Below are 21417 nucleotides of genomic sequence, written 5' to 3'. Positions count from 1 at the left end.
CCTTCTCAGGCTGCTGGGGCCTGGAAGGCATATGCGGAGGGTTTCAGAAAGTGAACCAAAAGGCATTTAGGAGGTCCCCAGCCTTCTTCCATATTATTGTCCATGGGGAACTGGTCTGAGTTGCCAGGCCTACGTTTGGCCTAAGAAAAAGTCTGGCTTCTATGATGTTCAGAACTCCACCTTCTCTCTGTCTTCCAGTCCCATCACTCTTAAAGCCTCTCCCAGCATACCCTGGGTCCTAGAAAGGTAGAATCTTAGCCATTTAGACCATCCCGGGAATACACATGATTGTGTCCAGTTTTAGCTATAACTGAGGTATGAAAGGCTTGGTCTCCAGCTGAAGGAATGTTAAGGAGCAGCTTAAGTGACAGAGAGCTGGGACCTTTCCTGCCTGGCATTACCACACCCTGTTCTCTGCTCTCAAGTGTATCCATTTTCCCAGCTCATTCCAAACTGAGGGTGAGGGGCTATAACTGAGGAATGACCTTAAAATATCTGGAAGGATTTTAGCTCTTCGCCTAGTGTTGGGGAATCTTATTCCTTAAAATTAGCTCTTTTTGAGGTATTCTCAGCTCAACAGACCCACATCTCTTTATCATGGGGATCTGGGGAGACAAAACCCATCTCAGGTCCTAAATTGAATCCATTTCCAGTTTATCTAGCCCTCAATCAGATTCTCCTTCTAATTTTCCTCCCAGCTACCTCAGCCCCAGACAATCACTACAGCAACCCCAAAGCTACCTCAGAGCATCGAAGTCTCACATTTTTAAACTGGAAGGTACCCTCCGGCTCATCAATTCCAGTTCCCCATATTTGAGGGGAGGAAACTGAAGTCCACTGATGTGAAGTGACTTCTCTAACATCACACAGCTTTTTAGAGGCAGAACTAAGATTAGAACTTAGGGCTTTGACTTCCAGTCCAGTGCCATTTCTTCAAAGCCACACCACTTAGCATTCCCACTCAGTTCACTTTTTATGAAGAGTGAGTTCATAAAATTCCCCTCCCCCGCCTCTTGTTTTGTGTTTCATTGCCTCAGTAAACTGCAGCAGGGCTCTGTGGTGGGAGGAGGCAGTAGGTGAGGGGGGCTGCTGAGCCGTGTCATGGCTCTCCTGGGCTCCTTGCCTGGGCCGATGGGAGCTTGTCCAAACCGACCTGGGGAGCAGGTGTGGGCCCTCTGTCCCCAGAGCTTCTCTAAGAACAGTTTGTTCTGCAGGGGCTGAAGCTTGGGTGGAAGGAGAGTGACAGATACCAGCACAGCCCTGGAGTCTGCTGCAGCTGCTTCCTGTTGTCAGAGGGTTCCTCCACGGAGGGGCTAAGCTCCCTGGCACCCCCCAACCCCTGCCTAACTCTCCACATGGTCACCTGCTCAGGAGGCCAGCAACTCCTTATGGACACAGAGGGAGACTGTTAAGGAGCGAGAGCTGAGGAAGGTCGTGTCAGCCAGGCACATTCCCAGCCTCGTTGCTGTGCAAACAGGGTCCTGTCCTCTGAATGTGCTTGTTTATTCCTGCCTTGTCTTCCCTTCCCTGCCTGGAAGACCTTCCCCACCATCTCTGAAGAGCCGAATTCTCCCCAGTCTCAGGGCCTCCTCAGCCTTGTCCAAAGTAACTCCCTTAGCCCACATGGGACTGTCCAGCGTGAGAATGAGGGCCCCAATGTCATACTGCCTTATTTTGTGGTTTGACATTTCACCTGAGTTTGTTTTGTCTCCTCTTGAAGACTTAAAGACAGGAAAATTTGGGTCCCTAACCACTGCCTCCTACTTCAAACAAGATCTCTGACAGAGCTGAGCTCAGAGCTGACCCTATTGTAAGGGCACAATAAATCCTCACTGAATATTCCAATGTCTCTATCTTGGTTCCTGACTGAATTTCAGTCATGTTAGGCTAGGGCATGTTGGGAGGAGAAGGACAACTTGCCCCTCCCTTGCCTGGTAGTCATGTTGCCACATTTCAGGAAGCGGATCAATCCCTCGTCCCTCTCCAAGCTTGCTCCCAGGCTTCCTCTGTCTGACTAATAATGAGGGTGTTATGGGGCTGGCCTGAATGTACTCCCTCCTGCCCTGCAAAGGAATGCTTGCAGGTGGATGACAAAGGAAAAGGAAGAGTGGTGGGCACTTGCAAGGCTGCCCTCATGCCCACCTCTAGGGCATCACTCATAGAACACTCACAATGGGGGCTCTCCAATCTTGCTCTTCCTTCTATACCCCAAATGTCAGGTAGGGCCCAGCTCATTCCCTCCAGGGGGTCTGAGGGGCTGGGGTAGGGGTGGAGTGAGCAGTAACCCAGGACTCTCAGCCCAACGCTCTTCCCTCCATTGTGAAATGGCCTTGGATAAGGGCCAAGCAGGAAGCAGCCTCCTAGAGCCTCTAATCTGAGTCCTGGCGCCTGGGGTGTGAGGATGGGTCCCGGGTTCTCCCCTTCCCAGGGAGGGCTGAGGTTAGCATGGAAGCCCAGCTGCTAGGAGACTGCCTTAGCTACCCTTGGCTAATTATGAGGGGCTTATGCTTTTCCCCTGTTGCCCTCTGCCCTCGTCCCATGGAGCTTTCAGAGGGGTGTGAAGGGCAGTGGAAAGTGCATGGGCCTGTGGCTCAGGTCTTCCAGCTTCTACTCTGCCATTACCAAGCTTCGTGACCTTGGGCAAGTCACTCTCCCTCTTAGGCCTCACTCAGTTTTCTTTCTTGTCAGCAACCAGGTGATAAAGGGTTGGTCTAGAAAGATCTCAGAGGCTCTTGCAGTTTGATATTGTAACTCACTGAAGTCAGTGATTCATGAATGTTATTACCAGGACTTGGCTCTGATATAATGGGGAGCCTATTCATTGCATCCATCTAGGTTCCCTACATAACTCTGCATCTGCTGGTCTCTAAGAGGTGTGGGTGTGGAGTGGGCTTCCCTGGATAACTGAGGATGAATGATGACAGAGGCCAAGAGATGAACAGCATCTGTTACTTTTGGGAGTTAGGACACCTGGATAATTTGTGCAGAAATTCTGGCTATCTAATTTCCTGTCTTTGACTTCCAGCCAGGAAATTGAAATTTTTGGGACCCCTAATCATCATGAATAAAGGGGCCCCTTCTCCAGCTCATTACACCCATGGAAGTGGGGCAGGGGGAGGAGGAAGACAAGAAGAGAGAGCTCTTTATACCCCAGACCTCCAACTTGGCAGGGACTGTTTGAGCAACAAAACACACCTACTTTTCTTAGTCTCAGTTTCCCCTCATACAGAATGGGTGGGGTGTGGCGATCCTCCCCTTCCTGAGGTTTAGCAAGGAAAGAAATCATCTAAGGAGAGAACCTGTTAAAGCTCACACATGCTACATGAGTGCCACCACCTGATTCTGTAAATGGCTGACCTTCCAGGCATGTGGGGCCAGGGCTGTCCATGGGGTGCAGTCTGTGGGGTACATGGAATTCCTTCGTATCTCCCAAAACACCTGAAATCTCACCTTGAGAGTCTTTTCTTTGTTTCATATTGCCTAAGTTGCCTCTAAAAATGGAGTGTGTGTGACATATGTAACCATTTGTGATGAACATGGGAGCATGGTTTAGCTCTCAGATGGGTTGGTTGCCTTTGAGCAGCTAGTTGAGGTTTGCAAGAGACTGGGGTTTTGGTGGGGATAGAGGGGAGAGGTTTTGGAGGACGGAATATTTGTATGCAGGGCACTGCTTGAGTAGGAGGGGAAAATAACATTGAAACCTGGCCTTCCTGCCATGCTTCCTCACTTATAACTCTACCACAGCAGTGTGAGGAAGATACTCCCATTTTACAGCTAAATAAATGAAGGCTCATTGAGATTAAAGAAGTGACCTTCCTTCAGAGACACAGCCAGAAAGTGCTGAGTTGGGCCTAGAACCTAAGGATTGAGGACCTAGAGTAAGGATTTTGCCTGTGTGGTGGTGGCGGTGCGGCCAGGATGGCAGTGGACAGAGGCTTGGGATGTGGATCCATATGGAGAGGGAGGGAGGGAAAATGAAGGGTGGAGAGTAGACTCCCAGGTTTTTCTACTCTGCCCAGATCTGTACTCTTTTTCCGACTTCTCTCCCTTCCTACCATCGCCTCCCCGCCTTCCCACCTCCTCTTTGGACATCTGAAAGGGCCTGTCTCCAGCCTGGGTTTCCCTCAGGCTGTGTTCATTTGCTCTTCCTCTCCTGCACAGAGACAGTGCAGTATGGTGGTTGGCATTGGACCCCGGCTCAAATCTCTACTCCACCTCTTACTAGTTGTGTGACCTGAGGCGCGTTTTCATTTCACCTCTGGTGCCTCAGTGTCTGTGGCCAAAAAATGGACCTAAAACAACTCTCATCTCACTTAGAAGTGAGCTTGGCATTTAGTAAATTCTCAATAAATATAAGCGAGCTATCACTGCCAGAGGGAAAAATGAGTCCCTCCTCGCAGAACTCGATCAGCTTCTCATGACCCCAGCACCTAGAGCAGTGCCCGGCACGAGCGGGCGCTCATTCAGTTCTCGTTCAATGATGAATAAATGGTAATATCCGTTACACAGAAGCCTCTAGCTTCAGCAGAAATGACTTTGAAAAATAATGACCACAATTTTGGCTATTATTATAGTCTAAGGTGGTGGGACAAGAAGATTTGGGAAGGCTGCGGCTACTGTGGCTGTGCTTTTGCGGTGAGGTCAGGGCGTCCCCTGCCGGCCCCAAAGGAGTGCTGCAGGCAAAGCCCCTCGGGGCGCTTCGGCCCCTGAGATGCTGGCTTAGAGGGAGGAAGGGCATGGTGGCATTGCCTACTTCCCCTACCTTGCCATGAGCAAAGGGAAGATCATTGCTAACCACTGACACTCATGTGCTCCTGAAACTTCCCGAGGGCCCCCAGGAGGGGCCGGGGAAGAGAAGCAGTAGCTCTGAGAATTTTGGAAGTGGAAGTAATCTTAGCAATCCAGTCGAAGCCCTTAATATAATGGTGAAAAAGGAAAAAAAAAAAAATCTATTTTGTGCTTACTTTGAGCCCTTTACATTATCTCACTGAAATCTGAAAAAAAAAACCCCTTTGGGGTAGGTCCTATGAAGAGGAAACTGCAAATAAGTATCGAGGTCAAGGTCCCACACAAAGTAAGGGATCAGGGACAAAACCAGGCCCCCTGACTCCCAGTTCAGTGCTCTTATGCTGTCTCTCCAGGGCACTGTGGCTGGGATATAATTCTAGGAGTTCATCCCTGGCTGAGGGGCAAGGGAAGTTCCTGGAGCCCTGAATCTTCCAAAAAGACACAGTGAACACTTGTTGATTGACTGACTGAAAGAAAGAATAAAGGAATTAGTGACTCCAAGTCTCTGGGTGGGTTCAGTTTAAGGAGTGTGTTGTCATGGCTACAGGGAGGCTGTTCTCTCACTCTAGGACAGAGACATCTAGGACAAGCCCTTGGTTTCCTATGGCCACCCCTCTGGCCTTCTCCAGGATGCCTCTACTAGAGCTAACTACTTCCCAAAGGCTCGGGATATCTCCAGGCCTTGGGACCTCACTCCTGTAACCCTGAACCCAAACCTGCTAATGCCATTTCCTGCTTACATTCTGGTGACACTCTGTTTCCTTCATACTGAGCTGACCCTAAAGTCAGCATGCTGGGGCTACAGTGAGGCAGTTCAAAACCTGTGGTGCTCCTCAGAGTAAAATTGGAAACCAGCACAGGATCTGACAAGGTGAGCACTAACCCGTGCTTAGTGTCATTGTGAACTGCTTCTGTTGAACGAGTCCACCTTGACAAATAGCAAAGGGGAATAGCCAACTCCAATCTAAGGGCCGAGGTGTAACAATGCATATCTTAGTTCATTTACCCCTCCCCACGACACAGTGAGGTGGGCTCTTGAGAGACAGAAAAATTTAAGTAAATTTGGAATAAGCAAAAAGATTAGCAGGTGTTTCCAATAGAAAATAATGCACTGTTTATAACACACGCTTCTGTGCCATCTGATTATAGCCTTTCATTGCCTTTGAGCTAGTTTGCAACCCTGTAGATTGCAGAGAACTGATGGCAATGCAAACGAGATTCTTGTCTATGGATATGCAAATGAGTTCTGTTCATCCCTCCTCTCTTGTTGAAATTTCAATTTTGCTTCCATTTACAAATTCACTTCTATATTCCTAATCTATAAATGGTCTGTTCTTTGCATTCACCTTGAATAGGTTGTAACATCTCCTTAGTTCCCTCATTAATAATAAGGTAAATAGATCTTGAATATGTGTGTGAGTGAGTCATTTCACCTTTTTAAGAAAATGACCTTTTAATAAGGGTCAGGTGATTTACCTCTAGACAAGGAGAGGTAGAGCTGGGATTCACCCAGGAAGCCAGGGTGCAGTATCTGTGTTTACAACCATCACTCTGCCAAGCTTAATTGCATTTGAGTAACTGCAGTTGTAAATTAATCAATCTTAACCTAAACAAGACCCTTGAACCTAATTAAAACCTAATAAATTCAATTGTTCTGTTTGAGGAAAGAACACATATGACCACAGCATTCGGGAGAGATAATCCTAGGTGGTACAAGCAGGACATTCCTCCAGGCCCATAGGCCCCAGGCCACTAAGGAACATGAGTGTTCTCTTCCAGGTCTTCCTACAGCAGCCCTGGACTTGGGGAAGGTAAGGCTAGTCGAGCAGATGCTGGTGTTCTGGTTTGAGGGGCTCCATATTGCTCCTGGTGCTGCCTAGGCCTTTACCGAAGGCCCCAGGAAGTGGGAGCCATTTTCATTACCCAGTTCTCCTAGGGTGAATGAGGGAGAAGGAGTGAGGAGGGGGAAGGTGTCTAGCCAGCATGACTTGGAGATGATGACCCAGCTTCCTGTCTCATATATTCCTCTGCTCCAAGAGCTAAAAGCCACCAATCTAATTGCAAGGTAGGATTTTGGGGTTTTGGCAATATTAAAATTTAACCATGTTTCATTGACAGACACTCAATTTCATTTTTCACTGAGCTGTCATCATTCCTGACTGATCAACAATTCCATTTTTTTCTCAACGGGGAATTTATTTTCAGGTATTTATTTTTCTAAATTGATTTGCTTCATTATTGCATTATTTATTGTTTTGAATTTTTTAAATATAAAAAAATTTAATTTAACTACATTGTTTTGTTTTGTAGTACTTTTTTATGATTTATTTTTGGCAAATGATACTGGTTTTTCATTTATGATGATTATATTAAAGAAACTTGTTTAAGTGTAAATGAGTCAACATAAAAGAAAGAATTAACTAAGAGTACAAATGGTATTATGATAATGGCAAAAATCAAGATGGTGGTGTCCAAATGACAGAAGGTGGTTGGTCCATAAATAATAACACCGTTTATTACTGTTTATTGAGCATTAATTATGTGCCAGCCCTAGTGCTATCCACAGCAGTGTCCAACAGAATCTGTGATGACAGAAATGCTCTATCTCTGCACTGTCCAAGACACATGTGATTATTGAATCCTTGAAATGTGTTCAGTGTAACTAAATAATTGAATTTTTCTTTTATTTAATTTAAATTATTTACACTTAAGTATCCATACTTACCATAATAGAGCAATCATAATGGTCTTAAAATATAGTATATTATAAAATCTTTATGACATCTATGAAGTAGTATTATTATAATTTTTATGATAGAGCTTTTGACCTTTAGAGGTTACCTGAGGTCACATAATAAGTAGCAGAAGTACAATTTGAACCCATATCATTTGACTTCAGAACAGATACTTTTAATCACTTCCCACAGAAAGAGCCTGAAGAAGACTCTCTCTGTAGTTGAATTGTACTGGGCCAAGAGTGATGCTAAAACTGGCAGACTTGGATATTTCTATTACTAGAGTGGTTTATTCTGTCATGGATGGCCTTGAGAGTTAACCAGGGGCCAACATGACTGTTGATTCTCGAGTGGAATTGAGGTATGACTGAGCCCAGGGGAAGCAGTGAGGTGTGTCCAATTGAGGGCTAATCCCAGTGAAGGCCCAGATGAATCATGGGTTCCAGGCTCTGTTCTCTTCTAGGGCAGGGCCACTTCCTTCACCTTGCTGTCCCCAGCACCAACCCCATGACTCCAAAGAACATTCAGGATCTGAACCTTTTTGTAATCTCCCATTGTGTGGGTCTTGGTGAAATGCAAAGGAAATGAAAGGGTCAGAGGGTCACCCTCTCACCCATCCCTAGGACTTAGGCTCAAGCATATGACCTAGGATTGGCCAACCTGGAGCTCTCAAGCTCTCTGATTTGGAGGCTACTGATACCGAGGCCCAGGCTCTTTAGAGGCTTTTCATAGTGGTGGTCATCACAGAGTGAGCCTGTGCTGGCAGCCCCATAGGAGGGGTCTCACTGTGCTAGTCCATAGGCATTTGCAGATGACTCTCCAATTTTTATTTATAATGTTGACCTTGCCACTGAGGAACAAATTTCTATATTCAACTGCTTTCTTGATAGTACCTGGAGGTGTAATAGGCATCTCAGATATCATATGACCAAAACAAACCTTTTCATCTTTTTAGAAAACTTTTTACATCTCAAGTCTTTCCTATCTTAGTAACTGGCACCAGCATCCACCTAGTTGCTCAAATCAAAAAACTTAGTCATCCCTGATTTCTCTTTTTCTCTTAATGTTCACATCCAATTGAAAATGAGTCCTATTGACTCTACCTTCAAAGTTCAGTGAGACCTGACTTAACATTGTCTATAGGATCTGTGACTTTAAGCAAAATGATGTATAACAAAATCAGTTTTACCATAGGGTAATTGATATAAACAACGTTATAATGAAAATCTTTATGACATCTATGAATGTTATAATGAAACAACATTGAACGAAATGACATTAATTGAAGACCTGGTGTATACCCTAATCTGATTGTAGATGTGCTAGCACTTGGACTTCTGCAATAACTTCTGTGGTAGAGCCCCTCAAAGATGTCTGTGTCCTAATACCTGGAACCTGTGAATAAGTTACTTTACATGTTTAAAGCAGGGATCCCCAACCCCCGGGCCATGGACTGGTACCAGTCGGTGGCCTGTTAGGAACTAGGTCACACAGCAGGAAGTGAACGGCGGGGGAGCAAGCAAAGCATTTATCTGCATTTCCAGCCGCTCCCCAGCGCTAGCATCACTGCTTCAGCTCCACCTCAGATCATCAGGCATTAGATTCTAATAGGAGTGCCAGTCCTTGGTGCCAAAAAGGTTGGGGACCACTGGTTTAAAGGACTTTGCAGATGTGATTAAATTAAGGATTTTTAGATGGGGAGGTTATTTTGGATTATCCAGGTGGGCCCAATATAACCATAAGGTCCTTATAAGAGAGAGGCAGGAGGATCAGAGTCAGCAGCGGATGTGACAATGGAACCAAGAGGTTGTAATGATGTGAGGAAGGAGTCACAAGCTAAGGAAGGCAGGTGGCTTCTAGAAGGGCAAGTAAACAGATTTTCCTATGAAGTTTCCAGATGGAATGCAGCCCTGCAGACACAGTGATTTTAGATATCTGGCTTCCAGCTCTGTTAAAGAGTAAATTCATGCTGTTTTAAGTAACTAAGTTTGTGATAATTTGTTTCGACAGCAATAAGAATCTATAGTCCTCTAATTGGTCTCCCCATCTCCTACCTTGTCTCTCTACAGTGCATTCTCCATACCACAGACAGGGAGATCTTTCAAAAATGAAAATTAGATAGTCACTGTCCTGTTTAAAGAAGAAGTTTCCCTTTTCATCTGGAACAAAATCCAAGTTTACCAGGCCATAGGCCCTAAATGAGCTGATTACCAGCTACCTCTCCAAGCTCCCCTATTCCTTCACTCCTCCTTCCATATGCCTTCTCCACTCCCCCACCACCTCCAGCCTTGTTGAAACAGGACAACTTGTTTTTCTTTTGGGGCCTTTTTTTTCTAGCCATTCTTTGTTGTCTGAAAGAGTTTTGTCCCCAGATCTCTGAATGGCTGGCTATTCCCATTAGCTTTCAGCTCTGTCCTTCTCCTCAGAGATTTCTCTGACCTCAACCTAAAGTGGTTCCCTTGTTGCTCATTTGTATCATTCTGTTTAGTTGTCCTCACAGCACTCATTGTCTGAAGCTACACTTCTTACTAGTTTTATTGTTTATTCCCTCCCTACTCCTTTAACGCAAGTTCTAGGAAACCAGGAACATGTCTTGTCTTGTCTTGTCTTGTCTTGTCTTGTGCTGATCTCCAACTTCCACTACAGCAGTGCCTGGCACAGGCTAAGACCCTCTCAGTAAAAACGCATTGCATGACGAATGCTTGATTTTACAGACGGCCTAGGGTTCAAGTTGGCTACTGGCATAGCATGGCCTCCAACACAGATATGACTGAATCCAGAGGTAAAACTAAGACCGGGTTCCTGTCCCTCTTGCTAGAGGCCCTTAAGGGTCACCCAGCTTGGTCAGAGAAGAGGGAGAGTTCAGAAGACTGTCATAGGAATTTATAGTAATAATGACAATAATAATGAAAACAACAGCTAATGCTTATCGATAACTTTCTATGTGCCAGGCACTGTTCTTGGTATTTAAGAGAAATTCATTTACTCTTCACAACCACATTGTGAAGTGGATACCATTATGCTCCTCACTTTAATGATGAGGAAACTGAGGTACCTTACTGTTAGATAACTTGCCCAACATACAGCTGAATATACACAACTCTAGGTATTTATCAAATCTTTCTTTCGCGCTCCCTCGTCCCCTCACTGGGGGTACAGGATTTCTCCTCGGTGAAATCTCTGACAGCCCCAAAATCCACGGGGTCGTTCCTCCCCCGGGACAGGAGGGGGCGTCCCAGAGACGGGGCGGAGAGAGGGTAGAGGCAGGGATTGGTGGAATAGAGTTGAAACCTGATAGCGGAAGTCCCGCCCAGCTTGGGCGGAACTTCCGGCTCCAATTGCTTGGATCTTATGCTGACCGAGCGGATCGAGCGGATCGAGCGGATCGAGCGGAACCGGGATGGTGCTGCTCGAGAGCGAGCAGGTATAGTCAGAGTTGGTCGGCCAAGGGACAGATGCGGTTTGGGGTTTAGCTCGGGACCTCTCTGTCCTTCTGCGGGCGGAACTGGGACTTGACGCGGCGCGGCCTTGGGGCTGCTTAATGGGGCTGGATTTTTTTGTGTGTTCCAGTTCCTGACGGAGCTGACTAGGCTCTTTCAGAAGTGCCGGTTGTCGGGCAGCGTCTTCATCACCTTGAAGAAGTGTAAGCAGCTGTCTATACGGCAAGGCCGGAAGGAAGCTGGGAGACTGAGCTATACCCCGGCCTGGGTGTCCAGTGTCTAGGAGCCATGAACGGAGTCTGCGGCGCATCCTCGCCCTCCCTTACTTTACTCCACCTTTGTACTAGGCACATTCAGGGCTGAGGGACTGGAGGATATTAGAGGTTGTTGCTGGTGCAGCTCCCAACACTTAGCTACTTAAGCCGTTTCCATTTACAGTGGGTCCCAGCATGTCAGGGCTGTCTCTCCCTTTTTTTTTTTTGGTCACGGATCTCACATCCCACTATTAGTGGGATTTAATCTGTTCAGATATTACAGTATTCTCGTCGTGGAAGTAGCAGGTAGTTTCCCAAGGTTTGGCCAAACCGTCGATTATGGCAGAGGCAGTTAACGGAAGTAGAGCAGTGCTAGTGGAGTAGAGCTTCATAGCCCTTCCCTACTTAACTTTTTAACTTATAACTGCTTGTTAACGTCTGTGGCTGTGTTCACCAAGATGTATTTTTCATGCAGATGATGGTAGAACTAAACCTGTCCCTAGGAAAGGGTCCGTGGAGGGCTTTGAGCCCTCAGACAACAAGTGTCTGTTAAGAGCTACTGATGGGAAAAAGAAGATCAGCACTGTGGTGAGTTGAATTCCTAGCACTACAATTTTGGAGTTTAAAGACTTAAAACATAACTGAGGATGGGGCATATTCGAACCAGGTTTTAAGTAAAGGCTAGTAATTTTGTAGCTCCCTAGTTGTTTTGGGATCAGGGCCTTCTATTATCACCTTAGTAGTAGAAAACTCAGGGGCACAATTGAAATGAAAGTAGAAGTCAAACATTTGTTCTGAGATTTTTGTGGAAATGAGCAAATTGGTCCTTACTCATAATAACCCTGTAAGGAGCAGTTGGCATAAGTATGTGATTACTTAATCCTTTTACTTACTGCGCTGTACCTTCAGTGAACAGTTTCTGGTCCCAGATGATGCTTTTAAGGTGATTATTCCTTTATCTTTGAGGTTCATGTAGCAAGAATGTTGCTATGTTATGCCTGGTACTAGAGAGAGTATAAATTTAGTCAAAAGCTTTAGTGTTCCCTCTCAAGGTGGAGAGTGGCAAAACAAGAAGACTCCCTGGATTCCAAATGAATACAGGCATACCTTGTTTTATTGAGCTTTACTTTATTGCAGATGTTGTTTTTTACAAATTGAAGGCAAGACCCTCCACCAGCAAAAAAATTATGACTTGTTTTATACTCATTTTACTGCGGTGGTCCTAAACAGTACCTGCAGTATCTCTGAGGTATGCCTGTACTTTATTCTGCTGGGGCAGGACCAGATTGTCCCCCAGTATCAGCTTAGGATATTCACCAGAGTATAGATACTAATGAGTTGATGTCTCCCATTACCAGTTATCTTGAGAGTACTTTAACAGTAATGTTTATGTGGTTTTAAAAAATAAAATTGGGTATCATGAAATACAAAAACCTAAGGAATTTTCAGAGGTGGAATTTCTCGTTGTGGTAGCGTGCATCTTGCTTAAATAGACCTGAATTGATGGAAGGTAGGTTTAAAGTAAGATGAGGAGGAAATCGTTTAAATGTATCTTGCACAAAAAATTAATACTTAGTCCTTTGACATCTCTCAGAACTAATGGGGGAAAAGTCAGTGCCATTCGTGTAAGAGATTTCAACAGAGGTGAGAAGCACAGTTTCTTTAGGAGGTCACCTCTGCCTCTTTCCCATCTTGGTACAGTTCTCATGTGGAAAAAAGTCCAGAGCTACTTTGCTTGTTCCTCAGGCAGAGGAGGGTGAAGTAGAAAAATAGCCTTTAGTGTATCATGACCCGGAAGTTGGAAAGAAATATTTTAAAAATTAGGATGTTGTCTTCTGAAGGCTTTTATCATCTGGGGTGAGGCAGGGGATTCCTATATGGATAATAGGGGTGACCTTTTTTCTTTTCTAGGTGAGCTCCAAAGAAGTGAATAAGTTTCAGATGGTGAGTTTTTACTGTTCTCTATATTCCCTTTCAGAACAAGAGTCAGCATAATGTTGAACACTGGGTTAACATTGAAATTTAGATTCACTTCTCTCCTATGTTTTACCAATGGTTTATGAGTAAAAGCTACCAGGCTATACGTTTTATTTTCAACACTGATACTGCATTCCTTTTTAGTTTTTTTTAAAGCTAGATTTTGTCTTAGGTCTCAGATATGCTCTACTTATAGTATAGTTGAGCAAGAAGTTGCCTGCAGTTTTCCCTTTTTGCTTAAAATAAAGTGCAGTTTACTGTGGATGTTGCAGAAGCTGTTAGAATATGAGAGTGTTTTCCTCTCACACCATTTCCTTAAAATACAAGTATCCCACTGTATTATATGCTTTATCAGATAGGCTTTCTGATTTTGGCTACATTAAATCCATTATGGAAATGGGGCAGCTGCTCCACCAATTCACATCCCTTCCCTCTAAGGTCATGCTCTGTCTTTTAGGCTTATTCAAACCTATTGAGAGCCAACATGGATGGACTGAAGAAGAGGGACAAAAAGAGCAAGAGTAAGAAGACCAAAGCAGCACAGTGAAGGGCACCAGATTCCTTGCTTTCAGCAACTAACTACTAATTGCTGTTTTTCCTTTCGATCACAGAGCTAGGTTTCTTGTTCCCCTACAATAGCTGTTTCTTGTGAGATTAGGGTCATTTTGGATGGAAGAAGTGCTGTGATGTTTACAGGGTAGTTGTAAGAAGCCATTTTATCTTAGATCTGGCTAATTGGTCTGTGTTGCATAGTTGTATATTCCTGGATTCTAGTTTGTCTCTGTAGTCATATGTTGTTAAAGAGCAATGTATCATTAAACCTGTCTATTTATCAGCACTGGCCATCTCTTATTTATTCCTTTTCCTACCCTATAGTAATAGTTTCTGGCAATAACTACTAATTCTAGAATGATGTGATTGTGAATAGGTTTTAGTCTTGTTTTCTAGGTTACTGGAGTTGAAACTTGACAATTTTATAAAAAGTTGTGTTAGTTCATGGGTAGTCTTCCCAACTGGCTATATAATTTTGTCATCATAGTTCCTTTAGCAAACTTGAATGAGTACTGTTTGCTTAAATACCTTAGAATGAGCATATTACAAATTCAAGAATAAAGATTACAAGTTAATGATATTTGATTTCTTTATGCCCTTCAATTTGGACATTTTCATGTGTTTAGTCATTAGGGCTGAGGGGAGGAACAAGGCTTTTTCTTGTTCTAGCTCCACAAAACCTTTAATGTTACTAAATTTGCAATTAAAAAGCAGCAGATATCTGAAAGCATTTATTCAAAAAGATAAATTTATAATATATTACATATAAAAACAGCTCAACTTTTAGGACAGCTGCTTAGAATGTAATTTAAAATTACAATGACTGTACAATATTTTATAGTATACATTCCTGTCTGAACAGTGTAATGACTGTTCTTTAGGATTAAAATAAGATTCTGTAGTAATCATCTCTGTAGCTATATAGGAATAGCACGGACACCCTGCAAAAGAAAGGAAAAGGCAAGGTCAATCCAATGGGTAAAGAACAGGTAAATAAATTATTTTTAGAACACAACTGTAGTTTTGTTTAATCGAAAATAAGATGGAAGGCTGGGCCCTAAAACATTATACAAATTTTATAGAAGCTGTGAGTGGCAAGGGGCTACAGTATAAGGTTGTACACAAGGAGACCACCATTTGCTTCACAGGCTTTATCGTTGCCTTTTAAGTGGAAGGTAACATGAACAACTGGCGTCTGGCATGAGGACATAAAGCAAAGTCACAGCTATCATTTAAACATTTCTAGGGGTTAACTGGATGATTAAAATTATAGCTGGGATAGCTACTTCTGGGACCTCTGTGTTGTGTTATTGACAATATTGTGACTGATTCACAGTCCTGAGCAAGATTTACTGGTTACCAGTTGCAGTTGTAATAGCTTATCAACCATCAAACCTCAACAAGACAAAACATGTCACTTTAAAACCCCTCCTTGAATTTTAACCCATGCTGAAATTTGTGATGCTAACAGGATAACTTACTTTTTTTCTACTTTGATGTTATAAATTTCATCGCAGACTAATTTGAGGTATCTTTGCTTTGGCAGGCGTGACAGCAGCTGCTTCACTGTTGTGTTAAATGCCTGTTCATCAGCATCCCACTAGGAAAAAAATAGATAAGACTTCACAACAGGTACTAGGGTTTATTAACTGGCTTTTTCTGGGTCACTAATGAAATGCCAGTGCAATGCCTCCCTTAGGTATACTGAAGAAATCATTATAGGGAGATAGAACTGGTGGGGAAACTGCCAAGCATGCTCCTTTGAAGCATCAATTTTCTTTACAACAGACACCTTACTAGATCCTGATAACGATGCTGCAGCCCGTGTGCCAATGTGACGTTAGACGAGTTATTTCTGCCTACTGTTAACTTTGTGTCGGAGATAACCGCCTCTGATGTGCATCCATTTAAATGGATCATAAGGCAATACATTGCTGGTATAGTGGTACATGCTTATTTACAAGACCACAAAAAATGTAGTATGAAATGTTAGTTCTGGGGCAAAGTTCATTTTTCATCTAATCTGTGACCAATCTGTGTTTAGTTACAAAGTATTTGATATGACATGTTGCAAAAATCACCTAGAGCCATGATTATAATTGAGCAGTCTTAATGGCAAAGGTTTAATGCTTTAATTTTAAAAAGTTCTTATAAGGACCTAAATTTTTACAAAAAGATCTTTCATATAGTTCTGCTTCTAAAAATTAGCTTCCTTAGTTGGAATGAAGGTTCGTTCAAGGCAGAAGAGTATGTATAGTGGTTAAGAACATACATTCCATTAGTCTGCCTAGGTTTAAATCCCAGCTCTGCTACTTACTAGTTAGGTGACCTCAAGTAAAATATTTAATCTCTCTACTTCTGTTCTCCATAAAATGCTTCTGTTTATCTGTAAAATGGGGATACTAATGATACCTCTCTCTCAGGGTTATTAAATGAGTTAATATTTGTAAAATGCTTAGAACAAGGCCTGCCAGAGCCTGACACTCAGTAAAAGCACTAGGTATTTGTTAATCTGAAATTTAAAAGAACATCACTAGAAAAGTATGATTCTTTCAAAATCTGATTTACTAATTAATATATGTCACATAAAAGGAACAATGCTACCAAATTCCTGGAACTGCCAGAAAAAACATTTGATATGACTAAGAAAATAATGCCATTTTCAATTTTCTTTTGGCAAATTAACAGCAAAGCTTTGGGATTTTGAAAACAATGCAGAAGAGTTATCTTGCTTACCTCTAATGATAAAAACTGTAAGATTGTTTCTTTGGGTAAATCCACCTGTCAGTATACAGAAATGTACGTCATTATCAGAGAACCCCAGGTAGCACATATTGACTTGTGACGATGGTGTCACTGTGGCTGGAGCAACATGAATAGTGCTAGCAGAGTCTGGGATGCTACGGTGCTATAAAGTCGACTTAATGAACCATGCAGCAATAAGATCTAAGCACTGGTGAACTAATACCCGGTCCTCACAAGTTACATGCCAGAGGCTGGACACTGCCACCTGTACTCAGTATATAGGCTTAGTGAGGCAAAGGCCTGAAATATTTAGAAAAATGATTTTCATTTTTACTCCCTCATCTTTCAAGGAAGAAAGGAGAAACAAGCAAAACCTTCAATTCTCCCCAGTTTTTCACAGATTTAGATTACATGTGGTTCACATCAGTGATAATAGGCTTGAAGCCCAATATGGCTGATGTTGAGCACCCTGACCTCTGAAGAAACTATTTTGACAGCATAGACAGAAGCAATCCTCAAAACGTTTCAAAAGAAAGCAACTTACAGCCAAAATTTCAATTTCACTGCTTTTCTGATGTAAGTTGGCAAGGGAGGTCTGAAGTCGAGTTTGTACCTAAAAAAGAAAACATGTCAGAATTCAGAACCTGTCAAACCAAGCCATCTTTCTTGCCATTGTATGTCCTATTCCAGGAAGCAATCAGGTGACAAACCGAGGCCTACAAGGGATCTCAAATATTATCCTAGAACTTGCTCTTAATCCACCTTGGAAAGATGAGTATGTAGTCTATTATGATTTCAGGAGAAGTGAGATTTTACAGCCTATTTTTATAATTTGTTTCATAATCCAACTGGTTGCTTATTTCTTTATAATTTTGAAATGATATCTAGTGAAAAACTCAGTGCAGTGAAACAGTGCACGTAGAAGCAGAAAGATTATATTAAGCTCAATTTGGCAAAAGGGGAAGGTGACAGCAATGAGAACATGGAACTGAAATATGGTAGGTGTTGAAAGCAGTATAAAGATGTGGAAAATGAATTACCACCCAACATCCTAAGAAACAGCCAGGAGGTCTTACAAAAATGAGGTAACCTGATTTTTCATCCTTCAGTCTATTTACATTTCTAAAAAATGATTGCTCCCTAACACCCTCTTCCCAAGTGAGGCCAGTGTACAGACTGTGCTCGTTAGCACTGTCCATATCGCCGTTCCTACTGTCCCTCCCATTTGGAATACCCTAACCTCTTCTTCCCTGCCGATTTCAGTCCTTCAGGGATCACCTCCATGAAGCAAACACTGACCTCTGTCTCTCCCATATGTCTGTAATATACTCTAACACACATTAAATATATTTAATTTAGCATTCCATGACTTATTTTCACTGACTGTCCTCCAACTATAAAATGCATATGCTTCTAAGGTTATTAATTTTTTGAGGATTGGGGCCATGTCCTATGTCTTTTATATTTCACATGGCAGCACAGAATCAGGCATATAGCAGATACCAAAAACATGTATGCAATGAGAAACCTGCCTCAAGTCTTGGGATGGATCTCTTCTGCTTTGTTATTTATGACAAAGACAAACCCCACCTGCCATTAGAGCCAGGTCAGAATTTTTTTTTTGTTTAGATCCAGTAATTCTGACAACAGCTGCTTCTAGGTGCCCACAGTCCACACTGACTCTTCTTTGGAGGACAGCTGGGGCAGAATCCTGGCACCAGAGAGATGTTTTGTGTTGATGGAACTTCGAAAGCTGTCAAGTTAGGGAAGTGGCAAGAAAATATTTCCAGGAAACTTTATTTTTGTCTCCTGCTTTCTTCTTTCTTTGTAGCTCCCATCAGAAAGCCATGGAAACTCTGACTTGTACCTGAGTTTCATACCGCCGCCTTGTGCTGGCTGACAGCTTCTCCGGGGCTATCACACTCACAGTGGGAACAACTGCTGCTCCATGGATTTCAAACAGACCTGAAACAAAGAGTTTCAGAATTCATGGCCTTATCTGGTCCTATGTTCTGTAATAGACCACCGAGGTGGGGGGGAATTATTAATAGAACCCCCCCTGGTGTGATTCTATGGGCTAGATTGTGTCTGGGCCTTGTTTTCTCTTCTCTCTCTCTGCAACTGCCTGCACATGCCCCAGGAAGAGCCTAGAACTCCAATACCAGGCAGTTTTGATGCTTCTGTCAAGACCACCCCACCAGCCTTCTTTCTTCAGGTGGGAGTGGGAGGTAACAAGACAGAAGGAGGCAATATGAGTCACCAAAACCTCATGAACCTAAGAAAAAAAATCAGTATCTCTCAAACTTACTTCCTTAAATTCCTCCAAATATTTGAAATCTGATGGTGGCAGTCAATGCTAACAGAAATAAACCCAAAAGACCCAATTCTCTTAAAAGCCAAAGATGTCTTTTTGTGTACTTAATTGGGACATTTCTTTTTCTGTAAGATAAATGTGATAAAACTATAACTATCACTGCTGTTCTCTCCTGGATTTCATGAAAACAGAATGTATAGAGTGTCTTTCTCCAAGGGACTTCAAATACTTTTTTTCCATCTTCTGTATAGGGAAAATTTCCAGGAAAATTATCTACATCTAAACTATACAATAAACTAAGTCAAAGTAAGATTAAAGCACTTGTAAAAAATAAGACAGTAAGACAGAGACATACCAGGATCAGAAGAGTCACCAAATGCCTAGTTGATTTATTATATTCTAGGATATGGGTTTCAAAATATAGGGATAAATTCCATTTGGATACAATTAGTTGTATATATGCTACCTTAAAAATATATTTTTTTGATGTAGCAAAGAGTTAGCCACAGTCATAAGTGATTAGAGCAAACACAAACACATAAAAGCATTATGTTTCTATTATAATTAGTAATTATACCTGAAGCATTAGAAAATGACCCCTTCAGATTCTGTACTGCAAGATTATCAGAAGCTTCTCTAAAAACAAGCAAAGACAATTAGAAAACAGTCAATAAGGCAAAAGCAACAGTTACTTACAGTGAGCTATACTTAGAGTGAACCATTTTTTAAATATAAAAATATTTAACAAATACTGGTTATTAGAGAAGGAAAACAAAAACAAAAAATTTGTACTTAATTATGCTTTTAGTCAAGAGCAAGTAAAAATTATAAAGGATATCATTTCAAATTAACAAATGCCTAAGACAACATTCTGATTTATTCAGCTGGGTTTGAATTCCTGGCTAACATAAGAAGCCAGCTTCGATGAAATATAATGGGTGTTCTTTCCGGTACCCTCACAATACAAGGAAACAGCAATGGCAGGTCCCACCTTCATTATAGCAGCAACCCTGGCGATTACCCACAGGAGAACATTTAGTAAAAAAGGAGATTCTTTCAAAAACTGAATTAATTTATATACTTTAAGAGACAGCAGCACTCTATCCTTGGAAAATGGAAATAATCATTTATATAGAGGAAAGATTTTGAACCTTTTGCTGCTAAAAGTAGAGCCCATCTGGCCTTTTAAGTGTCTTGATAATATTCACCTGAACTCTCTATTAGTTGATTTCTTGTGTTTTCTTTTAAACCTCTTTGATTGGGATCTGTAATCCTAATAACTGGTGACTACGAAAACATACTCCCTCAGAAAAAGCCTGATGGTGAATTATGCAAGCTGGGTCCAGAGGGGAAGGAATGGAGCAGGGAGGGGGAAGAAAGCAAAAATGTTATTTTTATATATGCTAGGATTTGTCAGTCTTGGCATTACTGACATTTTGGATCAGACAGTTCTTTGTTGGGGGGAGGGAAGGAGTCAGTCCTGTGCACTGTAGGATGTTTAGCGGGATCCCTGGTCTTTACTAGATACCAGTAGCACCTCCACTAGTTAACAACCAAAAATGTCTGCGAACATTGGTAAATGTCCCTTGGAGGGCAAAAATGATGCTTGTTGAGAACACTGATATAGGCCAAAAAAAGTTGAGTATTGTATTTTCTGTTTATGAGCATATATATGAGTTACAAAAACAGAGAACAGCTTAAAGAAAATTAAGACCCCTTGTAATCCCACTAACCAGAAATAACTACAATTAAAAATGTGGTACATTACTTCAGACATTTTTTTGTGTATGAGCTCTGTATTTTGGTTGAGAAAATTGGGATCATATCATACATCCTATTTGTGGTCATCCTTCCATGTCAATAAACTCAGCTTTACTAGAATCATTTTTAAAGGCTGCAGAGCATTTCACTGTATTTACCATAATTCAAACTACCAATGAATATTGTGATGTTATAATAAAGTAAGAGATTCTCAAATTGTGGTCCAGGGACCCCTGGAGGTCCCTGAGATCCTTTCCCAGGGGATCTTCAAGCTCACAATTATTTTCACAATAATTCTAAGATGTTAATTATCTTTTTTATTCTCATCTTCTCACAAATGTGTAATGGAATTTTCTAAAGATTACATGATGTGTGAAAGCACAATGGACTGAATACAGAGCAGATATGACAATCTAGTTTCTTCTGTTAAGGCATTAAGAAGATTAAAAAGATAGAAAACAATGCATTAACAGTATCTGGAAAATGTGAAACAATGCTGCTCTTATTAAATTTGTTTTGGAAAATAGTTATTTCCAATTAAGAATATTTAGGTTATTTTAAAATAAATGATTATTTAAAAATGTTTACATTTTAATTTCTAGCAGGAATTAATAGATATAACCTACATAAACAAACTCTTAAGGATCCTCAAATAATTTTTAAGGGTATAAAGGGATTCTGAGACCAAAAAGTTTCAGAACTGCCAGTACAAACAACGCCTTGATAGATATCTTTGTATATATCCTGCAGGAATAATTTTTACTATAAATTCCTGAAATTGCTGGGTCAATTTTTTTCTTACTTTTAGTTTTAAGGCTTTTACTTACTGTATTAAATTCCCATCCAGAGAG

At 42.0% G+C, this 21417-nt stretch overlaps 2 protein-coding genes across 2 annotated transcripts in view; one reads left to right on the top strand and one right to left on the bottom strand.

Annotated features, from left to right (window-relative positions):
- Positions 1 to 10836: 10836 nt before the first annotated feature.
- Positions 10837 to 14032, top strand: SRP14 (signal recognition particle 14). The gene is made up of 5 exons (XM_011354899.2): positions 10837 to 10947; positions 11094 to 11166; positions 11693 to 11805; positions 13129 to 13161; positions 13652 to 14032. Exons 1-5 carry the CDS (start codon positions 10924 to 10926, stop codon positions 13739 to 13741), a joined length of 333 nt encoding a protein of 110 aa, XP_011353201.1. The 5' UTR covers positions 10837 to 10923; the 3' UTR covers positions 13742 to 14032.
- Positions 14033 to 14464: 432 nt separating this feature from the next.
- Positions 14465 to 21417, bottom strand: part of EIF2AK4 (eukaryotic translation initiation factor 2 alpha kinase 4) — a 103702-nt gene continuing 96749 nt past the window's right edge. Inside the window, exons 34-39 of the mRNA XM_011355148.2 lie at positions 19383 to 19441; positions 18359 to 18456; positions 17036 to 17104; positions 16483 to 16527; positions 15228 to 15346; positions 14465 to 14687 (exon numbers count right to left, since the gene is read on the bottom strand). Coding sequence (XP_011353450.1) covers positions 14630 to 14687; positions 15228 to 15346; positions 16483 to 16527; positions 17036 to 17104; positions 18359 to 18456; positions 19383 to 19441 — 448 coding nt within the window. The 3' untranslated portion in view covers positions 14465 to 14629. The remainder of the gene's footprint in view (positions 14688 to 15227; positions 15347 to 16482; positions 16528 to 17035; positions 17105 to 18358; positions 18457 to 19382; positions 19442 to 21417) is intronic.

Source organism: Pteropus vampyrus, unplaced genomic scaffold, assembly GCF_000151845.1.
Source record: "Pteropus vampyrus isolate Shadow unplaced genomic scaffold, Pvam_2.0 Scaffold19, whole genome shotgun sequence".
NCBI lineage: Eukaryota > Metazoa > Chordata > Mammalia > Chiroptera > Pteropodidae > Pteropus > Pteropus vampyrus.
Note: the sequence above shows the minus strand (reverse complement) of the source record. Positions and strands in the feature narration are given on the sequence as shown.

Excerpts from the sequence above, each read along its gene's own strand:
- SRP14 (XM_011354899.2), top strand. The coding sequence starts at position 10,924 with ATGGTGCTGCTCGAGAGCGAGCAG. Across the intron at positions 10,948-11,093 it reads TGCTGCTCGAGAGCGAGCAG|TTCCTGACGGAGCTGACTAG; the intron begins GTATAGTCAGAG and ends TGTGTGTTCCAG. Across the intron at positions 13,162-13,651 it reads AAGTGAATAAGTTTCAGATG|GCTTATTCAAACCTATTGAG; the intron begins GTGAGTTTTTAC and ends TCTGTCTTTTAG.